Genomic DNA, 23,257 nt, shown 5'->3' on the forward strand with positions numbered 1-23,257 from the left:
GTGCGGCCGGGTTTCCTGGTGCGCTGTTGCTGGCGGTGCGGGTCAGTGAGTGCAGCAGCAGATAGCTCGACGGGAGCCTCGTGGGCAGCTCACTGCCGCTGCTAGGAAGCTAGTTACATGTCGTAAAGCGTCAACTGCTACAGCGGTCGCTGTTACCGAACCACCACCACCGAGTGCCTAGAGTACACAATTAAAACGGCATGTGATGCCAGGCTGACGTTGTATATGACAGTATAATTTCTAAACAAACGACTAACCGCAGAATTGTTCTTCTGCGTGTTGTTGTGGTAGAAGTGGTGGTGGTTGAGTAACCTTCGATCTAAGCCATACCAAGGTGCATGTCCTGACTGTTGTGTGGGCTAGTGGTCCATACTGTAAAGGTAAGCTTTTAAACTGCACACCAGTATTTGTTGCACGTCAATTTTACGTGTCTCGTATGTAACGTTAGTTGTAGTTCTGTTTCGTGTGCATCGTCCATACAAACCGATTTCAATGTAGCCCATGCCATACAAAAGTATGGGTTTGGCAATTTCAACGAAGGTCAACTTCGAAAATGTCAACAAAGTTTCAATGCTGCATAATGATCTGCGAAATTGTAATCAGCTGTTTCCCAAACTCACAATGTTGGGTCTAGGGTCGGTTTCTCAAAACATATCTGGTAGCCTACTTTATAGACTAGATAAGGACATGTAAGGTTTGGAGGTTATTTGATGATAAATTAGGTTAGAAGTGACAACTTCTTTGCGAGTTTGATTGCTTTTGTCTGCGCGACTCCAATTGTATCCATATACTCATAATAGATTATAGGGGATTTTAGGCTACATAATAGGTTACTTAAGCGACGATTTAAGATTTTTGAAACAGAATGCATTTGCATTGCATTATTTTATTTAGTTTTCTTTATGTCTGAGCAATGCTTCGTTTGTACTTATTCTTAAGCAGCAGAACCAGGGCTTTGTGGCTGCGGGGAATGTGGGCCAGGGTTATTAGGATGTGGTTCGTATGTAAACTATTGTTTAGGTTTATATCGCACATGAGACAACGCTAGTGCAATATCATTATCCCAAATGCCCACAAGGTGGATCTGCTGCCTTTCCTGGTTAAAGCATGTTGTGATTTTTTTTTTATTTATTCAGACTTTATTTAGAGAAATCCCGAGTTCATTGAGAGTTACACATTACAGGTTTAAATAAACAACCCTGTGAGATAGTCATGCATTTTCATGAATTTCCACATGAAGCAGAAACAGCTTTGTAAGATCTTTGAAGCCAAAGTGAGTGAGACGTTTTATTGCTCTGATTGGGTTATCCTGTTATGAAATTGTGTTTGGTTGCTTGGATACCAATTCCAAGAAGAAGGAAAAACTTTGGAAATAATGATGAAATAACACAACGATGTGCTTTGTATAAATTAGCTCACCTGAAATGGCTGGCTAAACAGGTATTTATTTATATAGAGGATATTAAAGCTAATGCAGTACCAGCCATGCACTTAATTTATTTTTTATTGTTCTTGCAGGTCAAAATGGATAAAAATACACGGAAACTCCGTAATCAGGACATCAACCCATGCATCAAAGTAAGTTGAGTGAGCTTCTGGAGAGTGCATTGAATTTCAATAGCCGCCCTAAAAGTCTTTGTCATTTTCATCTTAAAATGTTCCTAAAAGAAAAAAGTATTTTTCTTCCCCTCCAGGAAAGTGATGAGTCTCAAAGGTGTTTGGATGCCCACAACTATGACAAGTCCATGTGCTCACCCTATTTCATAAACTACAAGAACTGTAGGAAGTACTGGGTGAGTATTTTCTGAAAGGCTTTCTAAAAATGATTACATAGAGGACCTGAGAGACACTGCTCAAGGTCAACACCAAAGATGCTTTCCCACTTGCGGGGAGCAGTGTGCGCGTCCTCAGTGTCTCCGTTACAACAAGCTAGCCAGTGCTGTTGAGGTCCTTCTTGAAAGCGGGATCAGAGCAGGGCTATGTCACTCCTGGTTTGTGAGTTCGCTGAGGTTCTGGGAAAACGGCCACAGTGACTTGGGATGTCATTTTGTGGTAAGTTAATAGCATACCTGCAGTGCACGCATTGAACACATACTAACCAGAGAGAAGGCTATTTACTGCAACACTGGCTCAAACGGCCAACACTTCAAGGAGAGGGATGTTCAACCCAGGTCAATACTTTAAAGTCTAGTCCAATGACAACATGCTGGCTGCTGCAGCATCACATGTTCTGATCATGAAGCTTCTCAATACGCCATCACCTGACTATCCAACCCAATGAAAAAAGGGACAAAAGTGTCAGACCACAACGTGAAACTATGATTCTATAACACTGTTTCTAATGGAAGATAAGCATTTGAGGCCAATAATGTTAATTTGGTGTGTGTCATATTTGCATTAGTCGAGCAGCCGATTGATGATCTGCCAAACGGCAAAATAGTGCAAAGCCAAGTACATCTAATTTATTTCCAAATAAAGAGATGACAACCCTTTTGAATGTTCTTTTTTGTTTCTTTAAAGCATAACCTCATGGTGCAGCGGAGGAGAGAGGGGGTGAAGCCGGAGATGCCCACTGCTGAGGAGAGGAAGGAGATCCTGGCTGGGCTGGGTGGCAAGCCGTACTGAAGCGTGCTCCTCGGAGCTCCTCCTCCTCCTCCTGACGACCGCCCCTCTGGGTCTCAGCCCGGTCGACGGGAGCCCATGAATTGGACTGGCCCGTCCTGGTAAGCTCTGCGTGGTAGCTGTCGGGACACTGCAGAGTACCTGGCTGTGTTCCCAGACACCATGGCGGTGCGGGAAGAGGAGGCTGTAGGTTCTACCAAAGCTGGGTTATAATTGGGATCCGGAAGACCTACCGTATCTGATGCTCCATCCATGTTTGTATGTGTGGTTGTGTTGTGTTAAATTATAATGTATAAAATCTTATGGAAGAGTGATGAATATTGTACACACTTTGCAGTATGCTGTGTCTCGTGTGAAATAATACATTAAAGTGTAACACGTGTCCCAGATGTCTCTTAGTATGTTACAACTGCAGTTACTTTGCACTGTTCACTTCCTACTACAGGTTCCCAAAGCTGTAGTGTCACACAATGTACAAAGATTAAAATCATAGATTTTCCACACCCGTGTGTGATGTCTGGTCCTGGATCCATGGTTTTAGCCAGGCTGTTGCCCCTAACCGGACCCACAACACTAGAACCCTGAGGTGTAGCATTCCCTCAAGGGGACAATATGCATATTAAACCTACAGAGGTTATCCGTGCCCAGGTCCAACTCAATGTGAGACCTAATGGGTTTCAGCCATGACGAGACCTACCAACCCATCAAGTGTCCCTTGCATCAGAATTAAAGCTAACACAGCTTTGTTTCCTAATCAGTGATCTTAAAATCTAATTTCATGAGCCAGATCTGAGGGCAGGATGACTGCACTACCTCTACACATCGATAAGAGACACTCCCTGATGGGTAGTGTCTGCTTATTTAACGGTGTTGGCTGGTTCGCAGCATACTGTCCATCCAGTTATTACTAGGTCTATACATAATCTTTAATGGCAATTCAATCATAGGGTTCCTACTAGAAAACAAAATCTTGTCAATGCATCTGTTTAAATTTAAATATCATGCATTGAGTCTTTAGGCATTTTTGTGCCTGCATCGTTTAGAATTTATAACATTAATTTCTTACTTCCTTGCAACATTCATCAGATGATCTTGAAAAGCAATATTTCCTACTTGGAGGTTTAATTCTACAAAGTCCCTTCCAGGTAGGAAAATAAATCAATGTTTTATTCTTTGGGATCAGTTGAGTACAATAACGTTCGTGACAAAATCTTCACTGCTGTATTTTCATTGATTGATAAATGTAAAGTTGGATGATCTGAAGTGGGTCAATAGAGGAACAATGGTTCTTTCTGTAGAACACAAAGTCAATCTATCTTTAGAGACCTTTTAAAATGACTTGCTTTCATATGAGTATTAATGTACACTATGAATCACCTTTGATGGTTTGTATCAGACCTAAATCCTTTGATTCTACTGCCCACAATGTGAACGTTTCCCCATAAGAATCATGTAGACCCATTGTTTCTCTGAAGATGCATGGTAAATGCTGCCAGTGTCTTCCTATGACCCATTAAACCAAATACTTTGCCACAGTAAAAAAAACTTCTCATCAATGTTGCATCGTCTCATGATCTTGCAGATTCACTAGGTAAAACATCAGACTGGTCAGTTCCAGTTTCTGACTGAACCCCTGTCCTGGTTCTTGCTCCAGACTCTGGTCAACCAACCGATTCTAAATCTTATGCATGAATCAGAATGCAAGGCCTCACATCTGGTGTTTGACCCACCTCACATCTTGCGACTCTACATCTCACTCCACATCCTCGATGTTATACCTAAAACATTTTTTGTTGAGATGCACTACTTAACATTTGGCTAAAATGAATAATTACATTTTAAATCTACCGGCCTATGTTTTTTAATCTTATGGCACCCTCGTCAGTTGTTTGTTTTGATCTATTATGGATTATATGCTTTGATTGGTCTCTGCTTCACCTGGAAGTCACTTAATAACTAAATGGAAATGTAAACCAAATTTACAGTGTTTTTACTGATTAATTGTTGATTATAATTAAATCACTTCTGCCTTTGGCAGAAGTGATTTAATTATGTTCTCTTAATTCTTCAGTCCGACTCTTACTAAACTGCGCCCCCTGGCTCCCATTTGTTTCAAATGTCATAAGTAAAGTGAACTATGTATGCCTACACTTTTGTCTAGTCTAGATGCATAAAACAAATGTTGGTACCTCAAGCATACATGCTATATTTTCCTTAAGTAAGTTTTTCCGATTCTAAAAAAAAATTGTTCTTTATACATGTAAAAGAAGGATGCGCTAATGTGCATGGATACAGTCACCAATAGATGGCGTACTTGGAGTACAAACTGGAGCCTGAAGCAGCGTTACCTAGCTACTAATTTATTGCTAATGGTTGTGTCACTTACACATCTTTGGTGAATACTGGCTAGCGCCTAGCCTATAACTAGATTATACATGATATAGCCTTCATTACGTTTTACACATACAACATACCTGCTTCATCCTCGTTGTTTTCCAAGTGCATTTTCCCCCCCGACCATTGTGGTTTGGTCTTCTGTCAGACAAAAAAGACACATAAAAATGCTAACTACATAAAAGCGAACTACACAGAAAATTCGTACGTTTACCTTAAAAGTCTTAATTTTTCCTGAGGCGTTATGGATGCTTTTGTTCGGTTCTGTCATTCTTTAGGGTAAGTATATGAATTTAATTAACTTTAACTTAAAATATAAATCACCATTATTCCACGCTGTGCTCATGTCTTTCTCTTCTTTTTCTCTTTTTTCTCTTTTATACCAGAAGCATTATCAGCTTTAACCCTGATTTTGAGTGAGATTTTGAGTTTGTCATACCTCTTGTCATTTAAAATATTGGCCAGATTACCTGTTTGGATTTCGCCTCTGATCCATGCTGCCAGCCGTCTGAGGAGCGACCGGGCTCGTCGGAGGAAGGCCTACAGGTTAATGCAGCGCAAACTGGTGGGTCCAGATGCAAACAAGACACTTTTCACACCAACCACCTACCCTTCTTTTGTGCACTCATAGCCACCGGCATGGAGGCTATGCCCTGCACAGTCCTGGTTTCATGGTTAAATGGTTTTGTCTTCACACCATAGACAGAGACTAACTGTAGAGAGGTCATGCCTTTGATACCATGTGAAACATTGTCTTGTTACACCACCCCTTATGACTGCCCTGCCCCTTGAGAATACAAGGCGTACACTAGCAGAGAGCTTTGTTTCGTTTTTAGTTATTTTTTAAGTCACTTTTGTTCAGCTCATTCATTCATTAAAAGCAAATCCCGGGGGACTCATTGAAGTGTTTATGTTGTGGGATTCATGTGAAACAGAACAAGATGGTTCATGTATAACTTGAATAACATTAATAACCAGTAATAATAAACAGTGGTCACAAGCTCATTCCATCATAGAAAAAGACGAGTGGCCTCTAAGTGATCAATGCTCGGTGTTTGTTACTTGCTTCGACACCCTGGCATATTGCCTAGCAACACAATGGTTGCCATTTTCCTCAGGTTGCTTGCCAGTCTGGGGGGACGGGCCTTAGAGATTGACCAGTGTCTGAAATAGGATCATTCTAGTCACTGGCATCTGCCTGAAAATAGTAGAGAAAAGTGTATACACTTTCATATAGTAGCATGTTATGGTAGTATATTATACCACATGAATGGGTTATTGTAGGTATGTATATTACTGAAGTAACATTTCTATGCTGGCTGAATATCCTCAACCAAAGGGTCTGTTGCTGTCTGAGTGGGTAATGTCTAATTTAAAAAGACACAGGTGTTACGATATCACACAAATGTGATGTGTATTGAGGTGTTAGGGATTCTTAAGAAATTGAAATTTAGAACATTTTTGTCCCTTTATCTGTTTTTGGAGGTCTTTCACAATGTGGGCATGAAGGAGGAAGGAGAGTGCTCCCCTACCTATGTTTACCCTGAGCAGATGAAGATGTTGATCCGCTCTGTCTTCCCAGAAGACATCTGTGACTACCCAGACCCCTGCCACCAACAGGTAATCCCCCTTCACACTCTTCAAATCTGAATAAGCATTGGCAGTTAGGTTGAATATTAAAGTTAAATATGCATAGAGCATCAGCTCTATCAGCTCTATGCATGTGTCCAGACTACGAGCTACACGGGTGGTGTACCTAAAGACTGTGCTCCATCAAGCGGTGCATTTTGTGGTTTGAGTTTGAGCCATCTAGAAGCCAGAGAATGCGGGCTTACACATTTTTCAATAATGTATTTTACTAATTTAAGAAATGCCATTGAGGTGTTTACTCTTTTTTTTTAATAGTTGGTGGTATTTGAATCCTGACTATTGGTGATGTTTATCTCTGTGTCCCTCCAGGTGGTGTATATAACCATGGAGGATCTGCACAAACTCAGCTAAAGCACTTGTTGTTTAAGGTTTTGAATCATTTGTTACAAAGGCCATATTCAACTTTGGGTTTGACTGTTAAGCGCCTCATAATTAAAACAATGCTTGTTGGTTTTTTTCCTTACTTTGTTTTAGAAGTGCTAGAACAATTAGATATTTGTTTTTTTCAATATTTGATGAGGGCTATCAGACTACTGTGTGACGTCTAGGGGCGGATATTTGAAATAAACTATTTAACTATTTGAAACGTGAAACAAACATTCTCTAAATGCAAAGATTACAAAGCTAGAGCTTTAATAATGTTGCCTTTGACCATCGGAAGATAGGTGGCGCCGGAGTATCTTCATTAAACATTGGACGCTATGCGTTTTAATTAGTCCTTGTCTTTACAACAAAAAATTAATTAATTAATTAATTAATTAATTTTACTTTTTGCACTATTAAAGTCGGTCACTACAAAATTAAAACTACCTGTGTACAAACATCCGGTTTGAAAGGTTAATTCTATGTCAATTGTAAGTAACATGATCAACTGGAATTGGTGACATCAATATATTGTTAGATTTAATGCTGTTTTAAATGTTTACTAGCGAGATTACATTCAGCCTAGATTTGATGGCCATTTGGTGTGTTATATTAAAAAGACAACGCTTTTACTTTGAAAAACGAGGTACAGTTGAGCGGAAACGTCGGTGTGTGTGAACCAGTGTTTCTGTGAGCTTGACATGTTTTGCTGAAGTTGCGTGTGTGCGGAGTACACAACACGCGCTGGACTGGAGGGAATATACACCTTTGGAGTATATATTATGCTGGCCGCTCGTTTATTTCTGAAGGGCTTGCATGACGGAAAATTGTTTCACATTCAAGAATGTAAAACTTTTTAGAAGTGCCATGCTCGGCCCGAGGACGTGGCTTGGATAACAATTAAGATACTATATTTATAGATAGGGGAGTTCTTGAAGTTTTTTTTAGAGCTGTCCGTTACAAGAAGATATCGTGGAAGGAAAAATGGATGATGAGGATGGTAATAACATTGCGAGATTTGGCCCGAAAGAGGAGAGTACTGGGGCCGCGGACAGTGAGGGAGGGTCGGAGGGGCGCTCCGAGCTCCTCATGTATCTTACCTGTCCGCCGGAGAGATACAGGACCGCCAAGTTCTCGCTCGCAGCCTACGTCCTCTGTTGGGCGCTACTCAAGTGGTATCAGGTACGATTTAATGAAAGATTTAATACATGTCTGACGCCTGTTCAATATAATACAGCAACGCTTCTCTCTAGCGTCAAAGAGTTATCAGGACAGCTGACACAAATCAATACTTTTTTTGTCGATGTCGTAGGGCCTAGTCTCTGGACGTCTAAATCCATTATGCATTGTATGCTGAGTAACAACCCCCCCTTTGCTGATAATAAAACACATCTAAAATCAGACCAAAGGCTTACTATATTGAATATATTGTATTGGCCAGTTTAAGAGACCTGCACAAGGAATAACCCTAAACACGAATTAGTTCACATTAACATCGGCCCGTGCCATGAGTTATTCTGATTTATCTCATCTTGGCTTTTTTCTTTTTCTCATATTGACCACTGTTGTTCATCAATAAAGTCACAGAAAGTCATGTGTAGCTGTCACGGCTTTCATAAACCGATACCAATGGGTAGGCCTACTATTTCCTCTTGTGGAACAAATGTCTTCCTAACGCCCATGGGGGCTTTTGGATCCTGGCCGTGTGGATGACAGGGCTGTTGATACGGGTGAGAGTTTCACCGCTGTTCCTCCATCTGTAAATACTTTCTCAATGGAGGAATGTAAAAACATGATGGCAGGCAGCCAGCTAAGCTAATATCACCGGACTGACTATGTTCTGTTATAAACTACCACCTACTATGTAACATAAATCTCAGCCTCTTGTCTTCTTCGGGAGTATTTGCTCGGCCTCGCGGCGGTGAAGACAACCTAAGTGGCACAGACATCACTGTATGCCAAGTTGACACAACCATTAGCCTGCCTACTAAGGAGAGGGTGTGTCAGCAAAGAAGGGAAAGGTGAGCGATCGTGGGGGGTGGGGCACGACAACCAAAGCCCACCACCGTTCCTGGAAGCGCTGAGGGAAGCAGGCCCTCAGTGGAACCGGGCCCAGATTCTCGTGGCTGCCGCTTCGCCGCTGTGTACAGGGACAAGCAAGGTCATGTCTTGAGTTTGCCTGTGGGCCGCCTCCTCCCTCTTCCCCTTCTCCCTTATTCCTTCTCCCCCAGCAGCCTGGGCTCCAGACGCCAGGCAGGGAGGTGTGTTGCTGACGGTGCAGGCCTCAGGCCGGTCAGATCCTCCCCGTGCCTGCTGTCTGTGCCTGCATTACTGAGCTGTTTCTCTCTCCAACATGCCAGTGCTGCATTACAATTCTAAGCTTCTTCTTGGCAGGAGTGTGACTGAAGCGTGATGAGGTCATTCAGAGTTTGTGCATGGCCATTGATTGTAATGGCACAGGGATGATCAACATTCATTAACTGAGAGGAACACGCTAGGGGAACAACAAGTATTTATTTTTGGTTCATTTTCCATTCAACGCTTGACCTCTGGGATTGTGTAGGCGGGACGCCACCAGTATACGGAGCGATTGTCCTCGCCTTGGGCAAGCGCCTCTTGTGTCACAGTTGAGGTAGAAAAAAACAAAGCTTGCCAGCCCGAACAGTTTTGAGAAGATAAAGGACCATTCCCAAAGGCTTTCCTTTGACTCGTCCACATGGGTGACTGGGCATGTTAACCCCCATGGACTAACCGCGCCTCTGCTTGCTGACAGACGAGCGATGACTTGTAGTGGCTGTTTCCTCTGACTCGGCTTCTATACCGTTAACACTCCCGTGCCTCCACGCACGTTCCATTATCTCTAACCAGCGTTTGACTCACTGATTGAGTGTGCTGCTAGAACACATTCATTAAGGGCTGTTAATAAAACATCTCATGTTTTCATTTCTAAGCCTGGATGGCTTTGTTTAGGATTCATATGACATTCATGGCGTGATTGGAAACTAGCTAGATATAATAATAATAATAAATAATAATAATATAGCTAGATATAATTTAAGAGTGCTTTGTTTGAAGCACACTTAAACTAGTAAATAGCATGGTGGCTATAGTCCTACACTACGTGCTTTGTCAAAAGCTTTATATTCTGGAGTTTGACTAAGGATTAGTTGTCCCTGATCTGTAGCAACGTTTTTTTCTTATTTTCAATGTTTGCAAAGACCCCCCCCCCCCCCCCCCCCCCCCAGGTGGAGTTATATCAGAATATCCGGTGTTCGTATTAAATAGGATTAAAGTCTACAGTAACAACGTCTTGTTTGTAATTTTCCAGTCACACTATTTGGACCCATTTCATTTTGTTTTATTGTCTTTCTCCACAGAATTTGTTCAATGGTTAGTATTAATGAATATAGTGTTCGCACACACACTTTCCATTTAAATTCTACCTGAGGCTTAATGGGTAATAAACTCAGACTCTTTTTCTTAACAGAATAACTCTTTTTTAAAGAATGGCTATTGGGTAACACCACATTTGGCATTCAAATCTGAATCTTCAGGTCTGGCTAGCCAATCAGTATCTGTATATGATGATTCACTATGTTGCCATCTGCTACAAGGTGCACATGCTAATGGTTAACATGAGCACAGCCGTAGCATCAGCATAGCACTTAGTGTAAGGAAAGTCCTCAGGGTGCAGCTAAAGCTGGAAGCTTAAGTCTTCGTCCATCAATTACTGCTCTCATTAGGCTTGTCAATCACAGACGCCTGCAAGAAATATGTAAACATACATATCATTTGGCAAGGAGCTCCTTGGGAGTATTGAGAAGATGTTGGAGGGTAGGGTAAGCCTGAAAACTCGGACCATCTAGCATCATCACATTTTGTCGATATGCCTTGGCGGTTAACACATTAAGTTCTTACAGAGATAATTGCTTAGGGAGCTTCATTTATTTGTTTGTTTTGTCTATTTCTAGATTTCATTGCCCATTGGGAAACAAGAACGCAGCAGGGTTTTACATCAAACAGTATTTGAGTCACTTTTTCAGCTGTGTCTGTTGCTGTCAGCTTGCCTTTATAGCGCACACCGCAGAAGGCACACTCTCTGGACAAAAGCAGCTGGTGTGGATGTGTGTGTGTGTGTGTGTGTGTGTGTTTGTGTGTGTGTGTGTGTGTGTGTGTGTGTGTGTGTGTGTGTGTGTGTGTGAGTGTGTGTGTGTGTGCGCGTTGAACTGTATGCGTCTAGTTAGTACCAAGAATACGAATCAGAGTGGACGTATTGGACCACCTCAGATATTTACCCTATTTCGGTTAACACACCATTCATCAGAGTGCATGTTTTGTTTCAGTGCAACCCCTCACCCAGAGGCCGTTATCTGGCGCTCCGCTTTCTGTTTGCCTCTGAGCATCCATCCACCCACTACAGAGGTCCTTTTCACCTGAGTCGGATGGCGTATCTGCAGTAACTGATTATAGTGTTGTTTGTTTGTTGTTGTTTTTTTAAACAAGGGCTGCATGAAACGACTTCTTGAAAATGTTGTCCTGGAGTTGATTAGAGCAACCAGATTAACTTGTTTCATTGTTTCCTCAAGGTTTTGTCGGCTATTGCCATAGGCTGTCCTAAAAGTACAAAAAGTACTCGCACTCATGAGTCATCGTGATGTTCTACACCGATTACAATGTATGGGATAAAATTGTTTATTCCTTGTAAAATGATTATGCCTTTCTCTTTCTTCTGCAGAAACGCCGGTGCCATTCTATCTCCTTACAGGTAAGCTGAGGGCAGACATTAGAAATTAGATGGTAAAATAGTGAGTTCAAAACACTCAGAACACACTGAGGTCATCACAAAACACTTGAAGCTCAGCCTATGCTTATTTCCCTGGAATTGAAATAGTGGGAACTGTTATGGTTGAGCTGTAACTCTAGATGGATACCCCCATTCAACCTTTCTCTTTATTCATTGTACTTCACTTTGGATAAAAGCATCTATTTTATGACTAAACAGTAACATTGCCTAAGTAGGCTGAGCCAAAACTGATGTAAAATGGGATCCTTCTAAGGACACTCTACTTCTTAGGACATTTTAATAGCTTTGATTCCATTAACCTTTTACCAAACATGTCCACTCTTGATAAAAGGACACGAGTTACAATTTAAGACGACAATGTGTGCGCAATAAGTTCATCTCAACAGCTTTACTAACCAGTTCATACCATGTCTCGACGCCCACTTCATTCCCCATTCTACAGCCGACTGTCCGGTCTCTCTTCACTATACTCCATCCAATCCATAAAGGCACAAAAACGCCCATGCAAAATATATGAGAGAAATAAAAAAAACATAGCAAATGCATTTTCAGTAGATGTACAGCAATCATAGGACAATATAACTTACAGTGCATTGAAAGGAACACCATCCTTTGAACCGGCACTAGGTTCCTTTGAAGAATTAGGGGTTACGAGGGAAAGTGAATGAGGAAAGTGGTTGAATGGCCTAATAATAGGTTAACACTTGGTTGTCCTTCCTCACGATCGGTAGAGACGCCAATACAAATGATTCAGAACACTTTTCTCACACATTTCAACACATATGAGACTAATTGGGCTAATTATATTCAGACAACTTAACTTTTATTGTTACTTCACCGCTATTTCCCTTTGAACCTACGGCTGTAACCGATCTTCGCAAGGCATGAGACTGCACATATTGGCAGCACATGTTAAAGGGATTATCACTGTGGGTGTTAAAAGATTAGGGGAGTCTTTATTGGAGCGAGGGCTTTATTGCGGGTTGCGCTCAACCTCCCCCCTCGCTTTAATGTATTCCGGATCATCACTTATGCGCTCCGTCTTCAAGCTTCAGAGGGTCATGTGGCTCCAGGTAGCCATAGAATAGTAAAACTCCCATGGTGCTTTGGGGGTTGTAAAAAATACTCCACGCCGTGCCCCCTTTGGCGGGCATCACCCTGACATGCTGCACTCTAAAAGAGTAAACAAAGTGTTTATGTGATAGTATAGTGTATATATATGTGTATATATAACAGTTAGGCTGTTAATGCCTAACTATTATTTGTTATTGAGACAACCTGCTACTAGTCCAAGAGGCACCCCATGTCTGGCAGACCCCCCCCCCCCCCCCCTTCATCACCACCACCACCACCACCACCACCACCACCACCACCACCAGACCCATTCCTTTTTGTTGTGGAGGCAGCTCCCCGACACAGTGCGAAATCGCTTCCAGCACCGTGACCCCTGAGTGAACCCCACTGTCCTAGTGCCATCGGAACACCGAGCGCACACACACGCATCCAGGCACGCAAACACGCACGCACACCCACTCACACACGCACGCCGAGGGAAATCCAATGTGCCTCGCACACTCTGTAATTTACAGTGGGGGACAAAACATTGAATCCATTCGAAGCCTGTGGAGTTCAGAAACCACAGAGCACAGCCGTGATGAGAGAAAGGGAAGCGCTGTCTGAAGAAGCAGTGGGGAGCTTGTATCTGCCTGTCTGACTGACCGAATGACCAAACTACACTATATTAGTATGCGGGGATGGTTGTTTGGCAGGTTGCGTTTTGGATTGATACATACGCTTTCATAAAACAGGCTTTATAAAACTCCTAGAAAAAAAAAAGCTGCACTTTAAAATAGTTGGATCATCCTTTCGGCGAATCTTTTCCAATTTCTGGAAAAGTCCTTGTCATTAAAAATAAAAAATTAAAACAAGCCAGGCCACATAACAAGTAGTCACAACAAACCAGGACTCTGGGCTGGCAGCTGACCCTCTCCTCTAGTGACCCTCCACCAGCTCCTCCTCACCGCTCCTCCACCAACGTCTTCCAGCTGGCCGGGCCCCTGCCCGATTGGCCCCGGCCGGGGCCCCCGCCCGCGAGGCCCCGGGTCACTCGGCTCTGAGTTGGACGGCATCTATGAGAAAGGGGGGGGGGGGGGGGGGGGGGGGGGGGGGGGGCGGACGGCGGTTGCCAGGATACACCTTGGCATCGACTGCCTGGAGGTTTTCTATCGCGCAGCGAGATCTTATTTATTTAGTGAGTTTTCTATACCCCTGTTGGCACTATGTTGGGCTGGTGGAGTGTGGCCTTGTCTGCCGGTCGGTTCTGTGCATCCGCGTCCCGTCCACGTCAGAGTGTCTATTGACAGTGCTATGCTGTGACTTGTTCTCAATGGGAGTCAAAGTCAGGTTACATTTTCATACTAGAGAGCATAGGGCTGGCTCCACAGAGAAACAGACCGTATGCTCAGGATAGAATAACGGCACAGGCGTTATTACTTTGGTGGTCCAGGGAAGTCATGTGGGGCCAAGATATGCAGAAACCCTCACTGCGGACGATTGCATGCATTCGGATTAGAAAGTTAATTGTTTGTAGAGGTTTTAGGTTCAGTGGACTTCAACTCTAGTATTTCTCATGTAGGTTGGCCGGACACCCCTTTCTCACCTCTCTCTCTATCTCTCTCTCTCCCTTTCCCTCTTCCTCTTTCCCTCTCCCCCTCTCTCTCTCTCTCACTCCCTCTCCCTCTCCCTGTCTTCCTCTCCCTCTCTCCTCCCCCCCCCCCATCCCCCCCCACACACACTCTCTCTCTCTTACCCTCACACGCTCTCATTCCCTTTGCTCATTTGTTTTCTTTAGTGGGTTTGTCCAGCGGGGGGGGGGGGGGGGGGGCCTCCAGGCTACCATGAGAGACGGAGGCAACGGTCAGAGAGAGAGAGAGTCGGAGAGAAAGTCGGTGAGCGTCAGGATACTTTTGGGGGAGAAAGAACAGAAAGAACCCTAGGCCGGCCCGCTTGCAGTCATCTTCCCCAGGACCCCGTCACCAGAATGCTCTGCACGGGGGGCCATGGCACAGGTGAGCGGGGCACGGCAGTAGATCAGGAGGTGGAGCGGGTTGGCTGGGAACCGCAAGGTGGCTAGTTCGATCCCGAGCTCCTCCTAACTGGGAGTGTCGAGGTGTCCCTGAGCAAGGCACCTAACCCTAACTGCTCCCGCTGAGCTGGCTGCTGCCTCGCATGGTTGACTCCGCCGTCGGTGTGCGAATGGTCGCATGAATGGGTGAATGTCAGGCAATATTGTAAGGCGCTTTGGATAATAGCGCTTAATAAATGCACTCCATTTACCAGGTGAGGCAGGAGTGAGTTAAAGGACTTGTTGGCGAGTTGGGAGGAAGTAGAAGCGAGCGGGCTCCTTTCTGTTGGGCTGAGCGCCGGACGGGGCCGGTGGTGTCAGCGGCCAGGGGCGGCGGTGTGTGTGTGGGCTCTTCCGCAGCGGATTTGTGGCGCGTTGTCTTTACCCCCCCCCCCCGTTCCGGAGGAGAGGCCTGGGCCGGAAGGCTGCAAGGCTCTGTGTGCGTGTGTGTGTGTGTGTGTGTGTGCGTGTGTGTGTGTGTGTGTTGTGTGTTTGGTTGTGTGTCTGTGTTGGGTTCAATCTGTTGTACACGGTTCCTTTTTTACTCGTCAAAGCAGAAAGACATATATACATATGTCTTTTGAATATGATTAAGTACATAAAGTTGGTCTACTTGTCCTTTACTATGACGAGTGGGAGAGGTTTGGTGCCTGGATGGCTGATATTTGAGGTGCACACGCTGTCAGATCCATTCCTTGCAGTCTTTCTCACACTGTTATATTTGCTCTTACTCACTGCATTTGTGCAAAGATGCAAGGTGGTTCCACTCCACTGCTCCACACACACACACACACACACACACACTCACACTCACACTCATACATTCACATACACACACACACACATGCCTGGACCCTGATTAAGCAGTCAGCATGCGCAGGCATGTGTGTGTGCACTAATGGGCTCTCGTCCAGACTTTTAACACATAGTTGACACAAGAGAGAAAGAGGGTCAGGAATTTGTCTCCCATTCCACGTCCTGTCAGGCTAGGGGAATTGTGTGTGTGTGTGTGTCTGTGTGAGGCAGGGGGTTAGCATCATGTTGGAGCTCTGTCCCCCTTTTCCCATGCTCCTCTGCTCCTCTCCCATGACTGTGGGTGAGTCGAAGACTGAAGCTTCTCCTTTTTGCCAGAAAGTGTTGTCTAGCTGTCCAGATCTCTCTCTCTCTCTCTCTCTCTCTCTCTCTCTCTCTCTCTCTCTCTCTCTCTCTCTCTCTCTACCTCTCTGTGTCTCTCGCTTTCAATATCTTTTTATCTGTTTTATGTGTGTCACTATGTCTCCCTCTCTCTGTTTTGTGTCTTTCTCTCTCTGTGTCTGTTCTGTGTGGATGTGTGTGTCTCTCTCTCTCTGTTCTTTGTATGTGTGTGTGTGTCTCTCTCTCTCTCTCTCTCTCTCTCTCTCTCTGTGTTCTATGTGTCTCTGTTCTATGTGTGTGTCTCTCTCTCAGTCTGTCAGCCTCTCCCTTAGTGTCACTGTAACATTATGGCTGCTGTTGAAGGTCAGGAGACCATGTGTCCTCCTCCTTATCATCTAAGACTATTAACTAACACTTTACATTTGTCTGTTAGTGGTTTGCACAGTCTGTGTGTGTGTGTATTTATCCTGCCGGGTGTGTCAAACTGTGTGTATTTATAACACTCACTCTAGATGTAGTTTATTATGATCATCTCCTCACCTGGCTCTTAAAGTAAAGGGCTCCAGTAGCAACTATCGGATGAGACAGGCCAAGCTAAAGCCATCCAATGAAAACCCGCCAATCAGATCCAGATGCTTCTGCTGTGCATTGAGGTCAAAATCACTCATTCACCGTGTTGAATAAGTGTTGATTTTTCCTTCTGGAACACTGGCAACATCCCCAAATAGTTGGAAGAGGTCAACACCTTGACATTTGACCCAGAAAGGTCATGTTTTGCGGGGCCGATGCAGTTCAGAGATCATTCTGGGAGCCGTACCTCCCGGTGCTAACGCTGCGACCTGACGAGCGTTGTTATGCTAGCTGTTAGACCGGAACACGTCCCTCGGTGGACCAGATGGACCCCATTAGTGCCGCTGTAGGTACCACACAAGGCTCAGGGTCCTACGGGCTGCTTGGTATGCAGAGTGTGTTCACATCACTGCCTGATCTCAAGTCATGTGTTGCTTAACACACACACATTCATTCAGACTATTGGGACATTGTCTAATTTGGTTAAAAGGTTTCGTTTGAATACAGGTTTGAATTTGGTTTTGTGGCACTGAAAAGTTTTCAAGCACCCAAAAAATCTGAAAATCCTTACCAAAGCACGGTCAACATTGAATATCTCCTAGGTTCTTTAGTGTTTCAAAGTCACTATTCTACTTATGTTGACAGATGGGAGGACCTGATTACACAAATTAAGTTTACAATCTTTGGTTGTAAATCCTAGGTGTCATATTGTGGTCAGCGTTTGGCGTGTTATTGAGACACAGGTGAAGTGTTGCGTCAGGCAGTGAGCTTGTAGTGTGCACTACTCTGTTAGTCATACTGGTAGGGGAAAGGCTGGGGTGTCCCCAGGCCCTGTCTCCACCGTGGAAATGGGATCTGTTTATGAACTGGGATGCTGACACACGATCAGCCCCCCTCTTCTATCTTTATCCGCAGGCTGGGATGAATCCTGGGATGAGAGGCCTGTATGAACCACAACACGTTTTACTCTTGGAAATGTACAGAGTCATGAAAACGATCATGAAGCCATTGAAACTGGGAGGGCTATTGTTGGGTGAAGGGCCAATGCAGGGACTGATCAGTGCATCCAGCTGTGTCTATCCCAACGCCAACCCTAATCACCCCGTGATCAATGTTATAAATCATTATTCATCTGGTTACACCAGGGCCAGTGAGGGTCGTGGTTACACCATTTCATGCCAGCTCGTGCAGTTCACACACAAAGAGAACAAGGACACAGAATGTAAATAAATATGGGATTTACTGAAGACACTTATAATCTGGGATTGACAGGTAGGGCAGGGACAGGATGGCTGGGTAGGCAGACAGGTCGCCAGCCGACGATGGTCGGCCCACGGGCTGTGTGTAGGACTGGTGAGAGTTTGTTATTGTGGCAGGTAGTCATTAGGCGATGGCTCCCCAACCAGTTTGTGTGCGCACATGCAGGTTTGTATGTCATGCACTCTGCCTTTTCCAGTCATCCAGACCAGAACTCTGGTTCCTGGGTCGGTTTTCTAAGATAAACACCATCTGGGCTCCTCCGGTTCCCTTCCGTCGTTTCCTTACCACTAATTCTGGAGCAGCTCCCCCCTGGATCCAGCCCGGATGAGAGACCTCGTTCCTTCAGCCGAAAGGGCCGACCAGACGAGGGGGACCACACTGCTCTGACCGGAGCTGGATCCCCAAGATGGGACTGTTTTTTTTGTTTTTGGTCTCGCTTTTTGGATACTGCATTGCTTCTCACAAGGCTCACACATATTTTGGGTGGACGGCTGGATGCACACCCAAACACACACACACACTTTCTGTGATTAATTTTGACTGCTACAGGTGTCCCTTTTCAGTGTTGGACGCAGAGGCCACCCTGCCGTGTGACTGGCTGGCTCAGTAAGTGTTTTTCCGTGGGGCCTAGTTGGCCAAGCTTCAGATTACCTCAGGTGCAAGAGCACCTGAGGTATAATAGCATAAACACATGTTGTCGTCCACGTATGTTCTGACATAACAATACATTCCTTCATGTCACTGCGGATATAACTGCGCCTACGTAGTGTGCAGGTGTGAAGGACCTGGCATCAGTAACGCATCCTACTGTAAGAACAGGTAGGGCATAGTGGCCTTTGATGTGCCACTGCTTCTCAGTTCTCCAAACTTCCCCCGGAATCAACATTGTATTAAAGGACACGTTTTTCTTGTTTTGGAAATCCCATGTTTTCTATTATAGTTGAAAGGTATAATATGTACCATTTCTGCATGATTATAACTATAAACGACTAGACCCGTTTTATATATCTTGTTGAGCTCTGCACTTACAAGGTCCAAAATGAGTGTACGGACAGGGCGTTTAACCTTGGGATTCCAACAGCTATGGGAAGCGTTTATTTTAGGTGACATGTTTTTAATAAGACCTCAGATATGATGAGCTGCTGCGGCACTATGGTGATAGCGATTAAGAAGAGTTTTGCAATGGCTTATGCCAAAAGGTCCTCTTAGCTCTTCTAAAGCGAGCGTGTAGTGCGATTTCACGTCCGAGTTCTCGCCTGGTAGTTATTCGTTGACCTTGTTTTTGGAAAGGTTGAAGGATTTTAATTTTAATAATCTTATTTTTTTTCTTTACCTTTTGGACAGATCGTTGATCTTGTTTTTGGAAAAGTTGAAGGATTTTAATTTGAATAATCTTATTATTTTTCTTTACCTTTACCTTTGGGTTGTTTAGTCCCTTCCAACCAGTGGGTGCCATATAATGTTTGTTGTGGTTCCACCAGTCAGGTTGTTTCCATTCGAGACAGACACGTGCCTTCAGATCTCCATCCCCAGGAACCTGATTGTTCGAAACAAATTTGAAGCGCAAGACAATGAAACACCCTGTTCACACAGATTTGAGCTTTACTCCGCATCAGACTTTAGATGTTTGTGTCTTGCTAAGGGACACCTCGACACTCGACACAGAGAAGACAGGAATCAAACTAGCAAGTCAACCCGCTCTACTTCCTGAGCTACTGCCGTCCCTAACTAACTGGAATGTCCCTTTCGATTGTTGTTTAACCCAAATTCCCCCGCAGTAAAACAAACCAGACAGAAAGACAGTTGCGGTCAGGCCGGGATGGCAGCGGAAGAGCCATGGAAAGGACGCCAGACAAAAGATCACAGGCCTAGGGAGAAAAGATGGAGGACAAGGAGTGACTGGTTGGCCGGCTCACTTTTGTATATTTCTGGGGCCTGCGGTTTTCTCTCCCCGCTCATTAAGTCTCTCTGGCCTTCATGGGCTGAACACAACTGTGTGTGTGTGTACATGTATGTGTGTGTGTGTGTGTGTGTGTGTGTGTGTGTGTGTGTCTGTGTGTGTGTGTGAGAGTTTTTCACGTATGTGTGAATGGGATGGATGGGGAAGCAGAAGATAATCAACGTTGTTCTTTTGTTTGTGTTACGTCGAGTGAGTAAGAAGCCTTTTTCTCTTCCTCTGGACGTCAGCGTCCGCTGGGTTTACACAGAGAGGAGGAGAACGCTCGTTTAGCCTTGTTTTGGTGGCGCATGACGACGTGTTGTAATGAGCTCTGCTTTGCTGACTACAAACATGGGCTCATAGGAGGGCGAGGGACGGAGCGAGGGGGGGTTAGAGAGAGAGAGAGAGAGAGAGCAAGTGGAAGAGGGGAAGAACTGAAACACAGGCTGGTAGATAATGTCCAACCTGTCAGGGCTCATTAGGACAGCCGGGACCACACGGACTTCAGCCCGCTCCCTAAAGCAGCACAACAGTGTTTGTGTGTCCCCCACTAATTGTCTCTTCTCCTGCATATTTGCTAAATTGTTCAACTGGCTGATCCTGGATCCCCAGTGCTCACAGTGGGCCGTTGTGCGTAAATAAGGGAAGCATGTGAATGGGGACCAAGGCAGGCCCGCCCAGATGCCAGCACCCCCTCCCCACAAATCTTATCAAACACACAGAGGGCTTTGGGCCAGCTCCGGATTTGCATGTCCTTCGATTAGTTATTCAAGCGACACAAACAAAGTACGTGGTTTTAAGTGGCCGCTCGGGCAGAGGGAGAGCGGGAAGGGGGATGACGGGGGTGGGAGGAAGGCTCCAGAAAGGATGGAGAGGGCGGGTGCAGTGGTGATGGTGGGGTGGTCCTTACATAAGGGCCCATCCTCTTTGAGGTCCCATAGGGTTGGCCCCTTGGGGGCCCCCGGTCCAGCACTTGTCATGCAAATGAGGCGGTGGATGCACGATGATTTCTCCCCGTAGTTGTGGGTAACGCAGGAAATATATGAGCATTCAGCATCTCTCCAGCCTGGAGACTGAGGGAGGGAGTGAGGTAACGAGTGAGAACTCATTTTGTCACGTCTAACCCTATTTGTTATAATTTAGACTATGACAAAGCAGGTCACAAAAATAGCTGAAGCCAATTCCATTACATTCGCTCCTTTTGAATTGTTTATATTGTTTTTGTGTCTTTTTATGATGCATTGCTGCCATGGGAATCATTTGAAAAATGATCATAAGTTATATTATGACTAAACGACCATGCTGCCTTGCATGCAAGAAACATAGCTCTGGGTACATCTATTGTCATCGTTTATGAATGAGCGTCTAGCAACTAGTCCATAAAAAGGGGACGACCATGGGCTTTGTAGTGTGGTAAACAAGGAACGACGGGTAGCATTCTCAATGGGCACGTGTTGTCAGAAACACACAGGGGTTCACCCTCTTGCACGGCAGCCGGCACTAGCAGTCAGCCATGAGGGCTGGTCGTGAAAGGTTGGATCACAATGCCGGTTCCACGGGCTTCTTTGGAGGGCTGTACGCTGCGGCCCGAGCCACAGCAGGGAGGTCACATGTTTGCCGTATGTCAAGCTTTGTGCTGGGGCTGTGACCTTTGACCCCTCGGCCGGACCCGGTTACACATGGGACTTCACCGGTGGGCCCCCATCCTCATCCTACCCCCGGTGGGTTTTTTTTTAACATCCCCCATTGGTCAAATCACACCTTCATTCATTCATTCAATCGTTTGATCCACTGTGTTGGGAAAGGGCATTTCAAAGTGCAGACTCAACACAACGATCCATTCATGCTATCAGACACGTCACGATCCATTTCTCCAGGTAGCTGGTCCACATTCCTCCACGGTAGGAGAACACCTCTTCCGCCCTTTCACGTTTCTTTCCCACAGACAAAGACAAAGCCCAGCGCGCTGACAACAGGAATATATTGTCAGGACAAGCCGGTGCAGGGCAGGCTGTTTGCCTCACAATAGTGTCCTAATCAGTTTGCAGTCTTTGGCACAAGGCAGGGATCTCTCTTGTGACCAAGGCCAGGCTGTAAGCCTTTTTTTCCTCCTAAGCCTTTGATTGAAATGAATAGGTGCTCCTGTGAGTCACAGAAACATGACTGAATGGGAGCGCTTAGGCCCCTTGCATATGGAGACGTCCCACTCGATCTGTGCTTTTTGCTAAGGACTTTTATTTTGAAGTGCTGTGTATGCCAAGAATACGACCTTAATAACGAATATCAATGACCTGGGACATTATTTTGTTCAGAGTAGAGCTTTATTGGTTATTGAGGTTCAACCTAGATTCCCCACATTTTAAATGCCATTTAAAAACCTTTTGTCACTTATTACGTCCAATTTCATTGTTTTACTGTTACCACTAATACATGTAAAAGTTTTCCCTTAGTTGCAGAGAATATGTACTTTATATCTTAACTCTGTTCACTTGTTTCCATGATATTTACTACACTACCCATGAGTATACTTGATTCTCGACCAATCAAAACAAAGCACAATAATTTACGTTTGCACGATTGATGGAGCAATTTTACAACATGAGAAGGCTGTTGGAAAAGCATCACAAAGCCGAACAGATGTGGATCATGAGTCTGATAAAAAACACTGTACCCTCGCCAATTTACTTCATTAAATTGACAATATTAACATTTTTTTATAGAAGGGCTCTACTAAACTGTCTACATTTACCCAGGCTTTAAATGCTATGGTAGACAGAACTGTACCATGGGAAAAGTAGTTATTGTGAGTTTGGCGCGATAAGTTACACTGTATGTTGTAGCATTTACTTTTCCTCTTGTTTTCTGTAGTTTTCTAAATTACCGTCTTATTTAATTAAACTGAACTATGCCCTTGTCAAATATCAGACCAGCGGAATAAGTAGACCCGTACAAACCAAGCTTTGTTGGAACCCTACACAATGTAAATGTCGTGGGCAAAACGCTCTGGAAACAAGTGGGTCTTAGAGTGACCATATGACTCCTCTGGCCTATCGAAGAAATGTCTATTAAAACCAATGCAACAGCACGGGGGGGAATACTTGCCAATTACAGTATCTCCCTAACCTCTGTTTCAACGTTTCAAAATAAAAGTACAAAACGACAAGGTAAACCAAGGGCACGGTTGTGAGTACAGCGAGTACACAGGGCTATTTGCAGGGAACAGGCGGCGGCATTGTGATCACTCAACCCGGTATTCCCGTTCTTGCCGCTGGCCCGTTGGTATAATATTCCCCATGTGGAGATGGTTCCATGCAGGTCCCTGCCTTGGGATCCAGACAGGACCACAGCACACAGTAGCCTGCTAGCCTTTTATTTCAGGCCTTCTGGGAAGAGACCC

General features: G+C 44.7%; 2 protein-coding genes across 3 annotated transcripts in view; both read left to right on the plus strand.

Moving 5' to 3' along the window:
• Positions 1 to 60: 60 nt before the first annotated feature.
• Positions 61 to 3,005, plus strand: chchd7 (coiled-coil-helix-coiled-coil-helix domain containing 7). Its single transcript, XM_079755274.1, has 4 exons — positions 61 to 380; positions 1,519 to 1,578; positions 1,695 to 1,793; positions 2,521 to 3,005. The coding sequence occupies exons 2-4, from the start codon at positions 1,525 to 1,527 to the stop codon at positions 2,623 to 2,625; spliced, it is 258 nt and encodes an 85-aa protein (XP_079611400.1). The 5' UTR covers positions 61 to 380; positions 1,519 to 1,524; the 3' UTR covers positions 2,626 to 3,005.
• A 4,814-nt stretch (positions 3,006 to 7,819) lies between these two features.
• arhgef4 (Rho guanine nucleotide exchange factor (GEF) 4) overlaps positions 7,820 to 23,257 on the plus strand; it is an 87,897-nt gene continuing 72,459 nt past the window's right edge. For both annotated transcript variants that reach the window (XM_079754809.1, XM_079754810.1), the window contains exons 1-2: positions 7,820 to 8,211; positions 11,765 to 11,794. In XM_079754809.1, coding sequence (XP_079610935.1) covers positions 8,014 to 8,211; positions 11,765 to 11,794 — 228 coding nt within the window. In that variant the 5' untranslated portion in view covers positions 7,820 to 8,013. The remainder of the gene's footprint in view (positions 8,212 to 11,764; positions 11,795 to 23,257) is intronic.

Source organism: Pollachius pollachius, assembly GCF_949987615.1.
Source record: "Pollachius pollachius genome assembly, chromosome: 17".
In the NCBI taxonomy this organism is placed as follows: domain Eukaryota; kingdom Metazoa; phylum Chordata; class Actinopteri; order Gadiformes; family Gadidae; genus Pollachius; species Pollachius pollachius.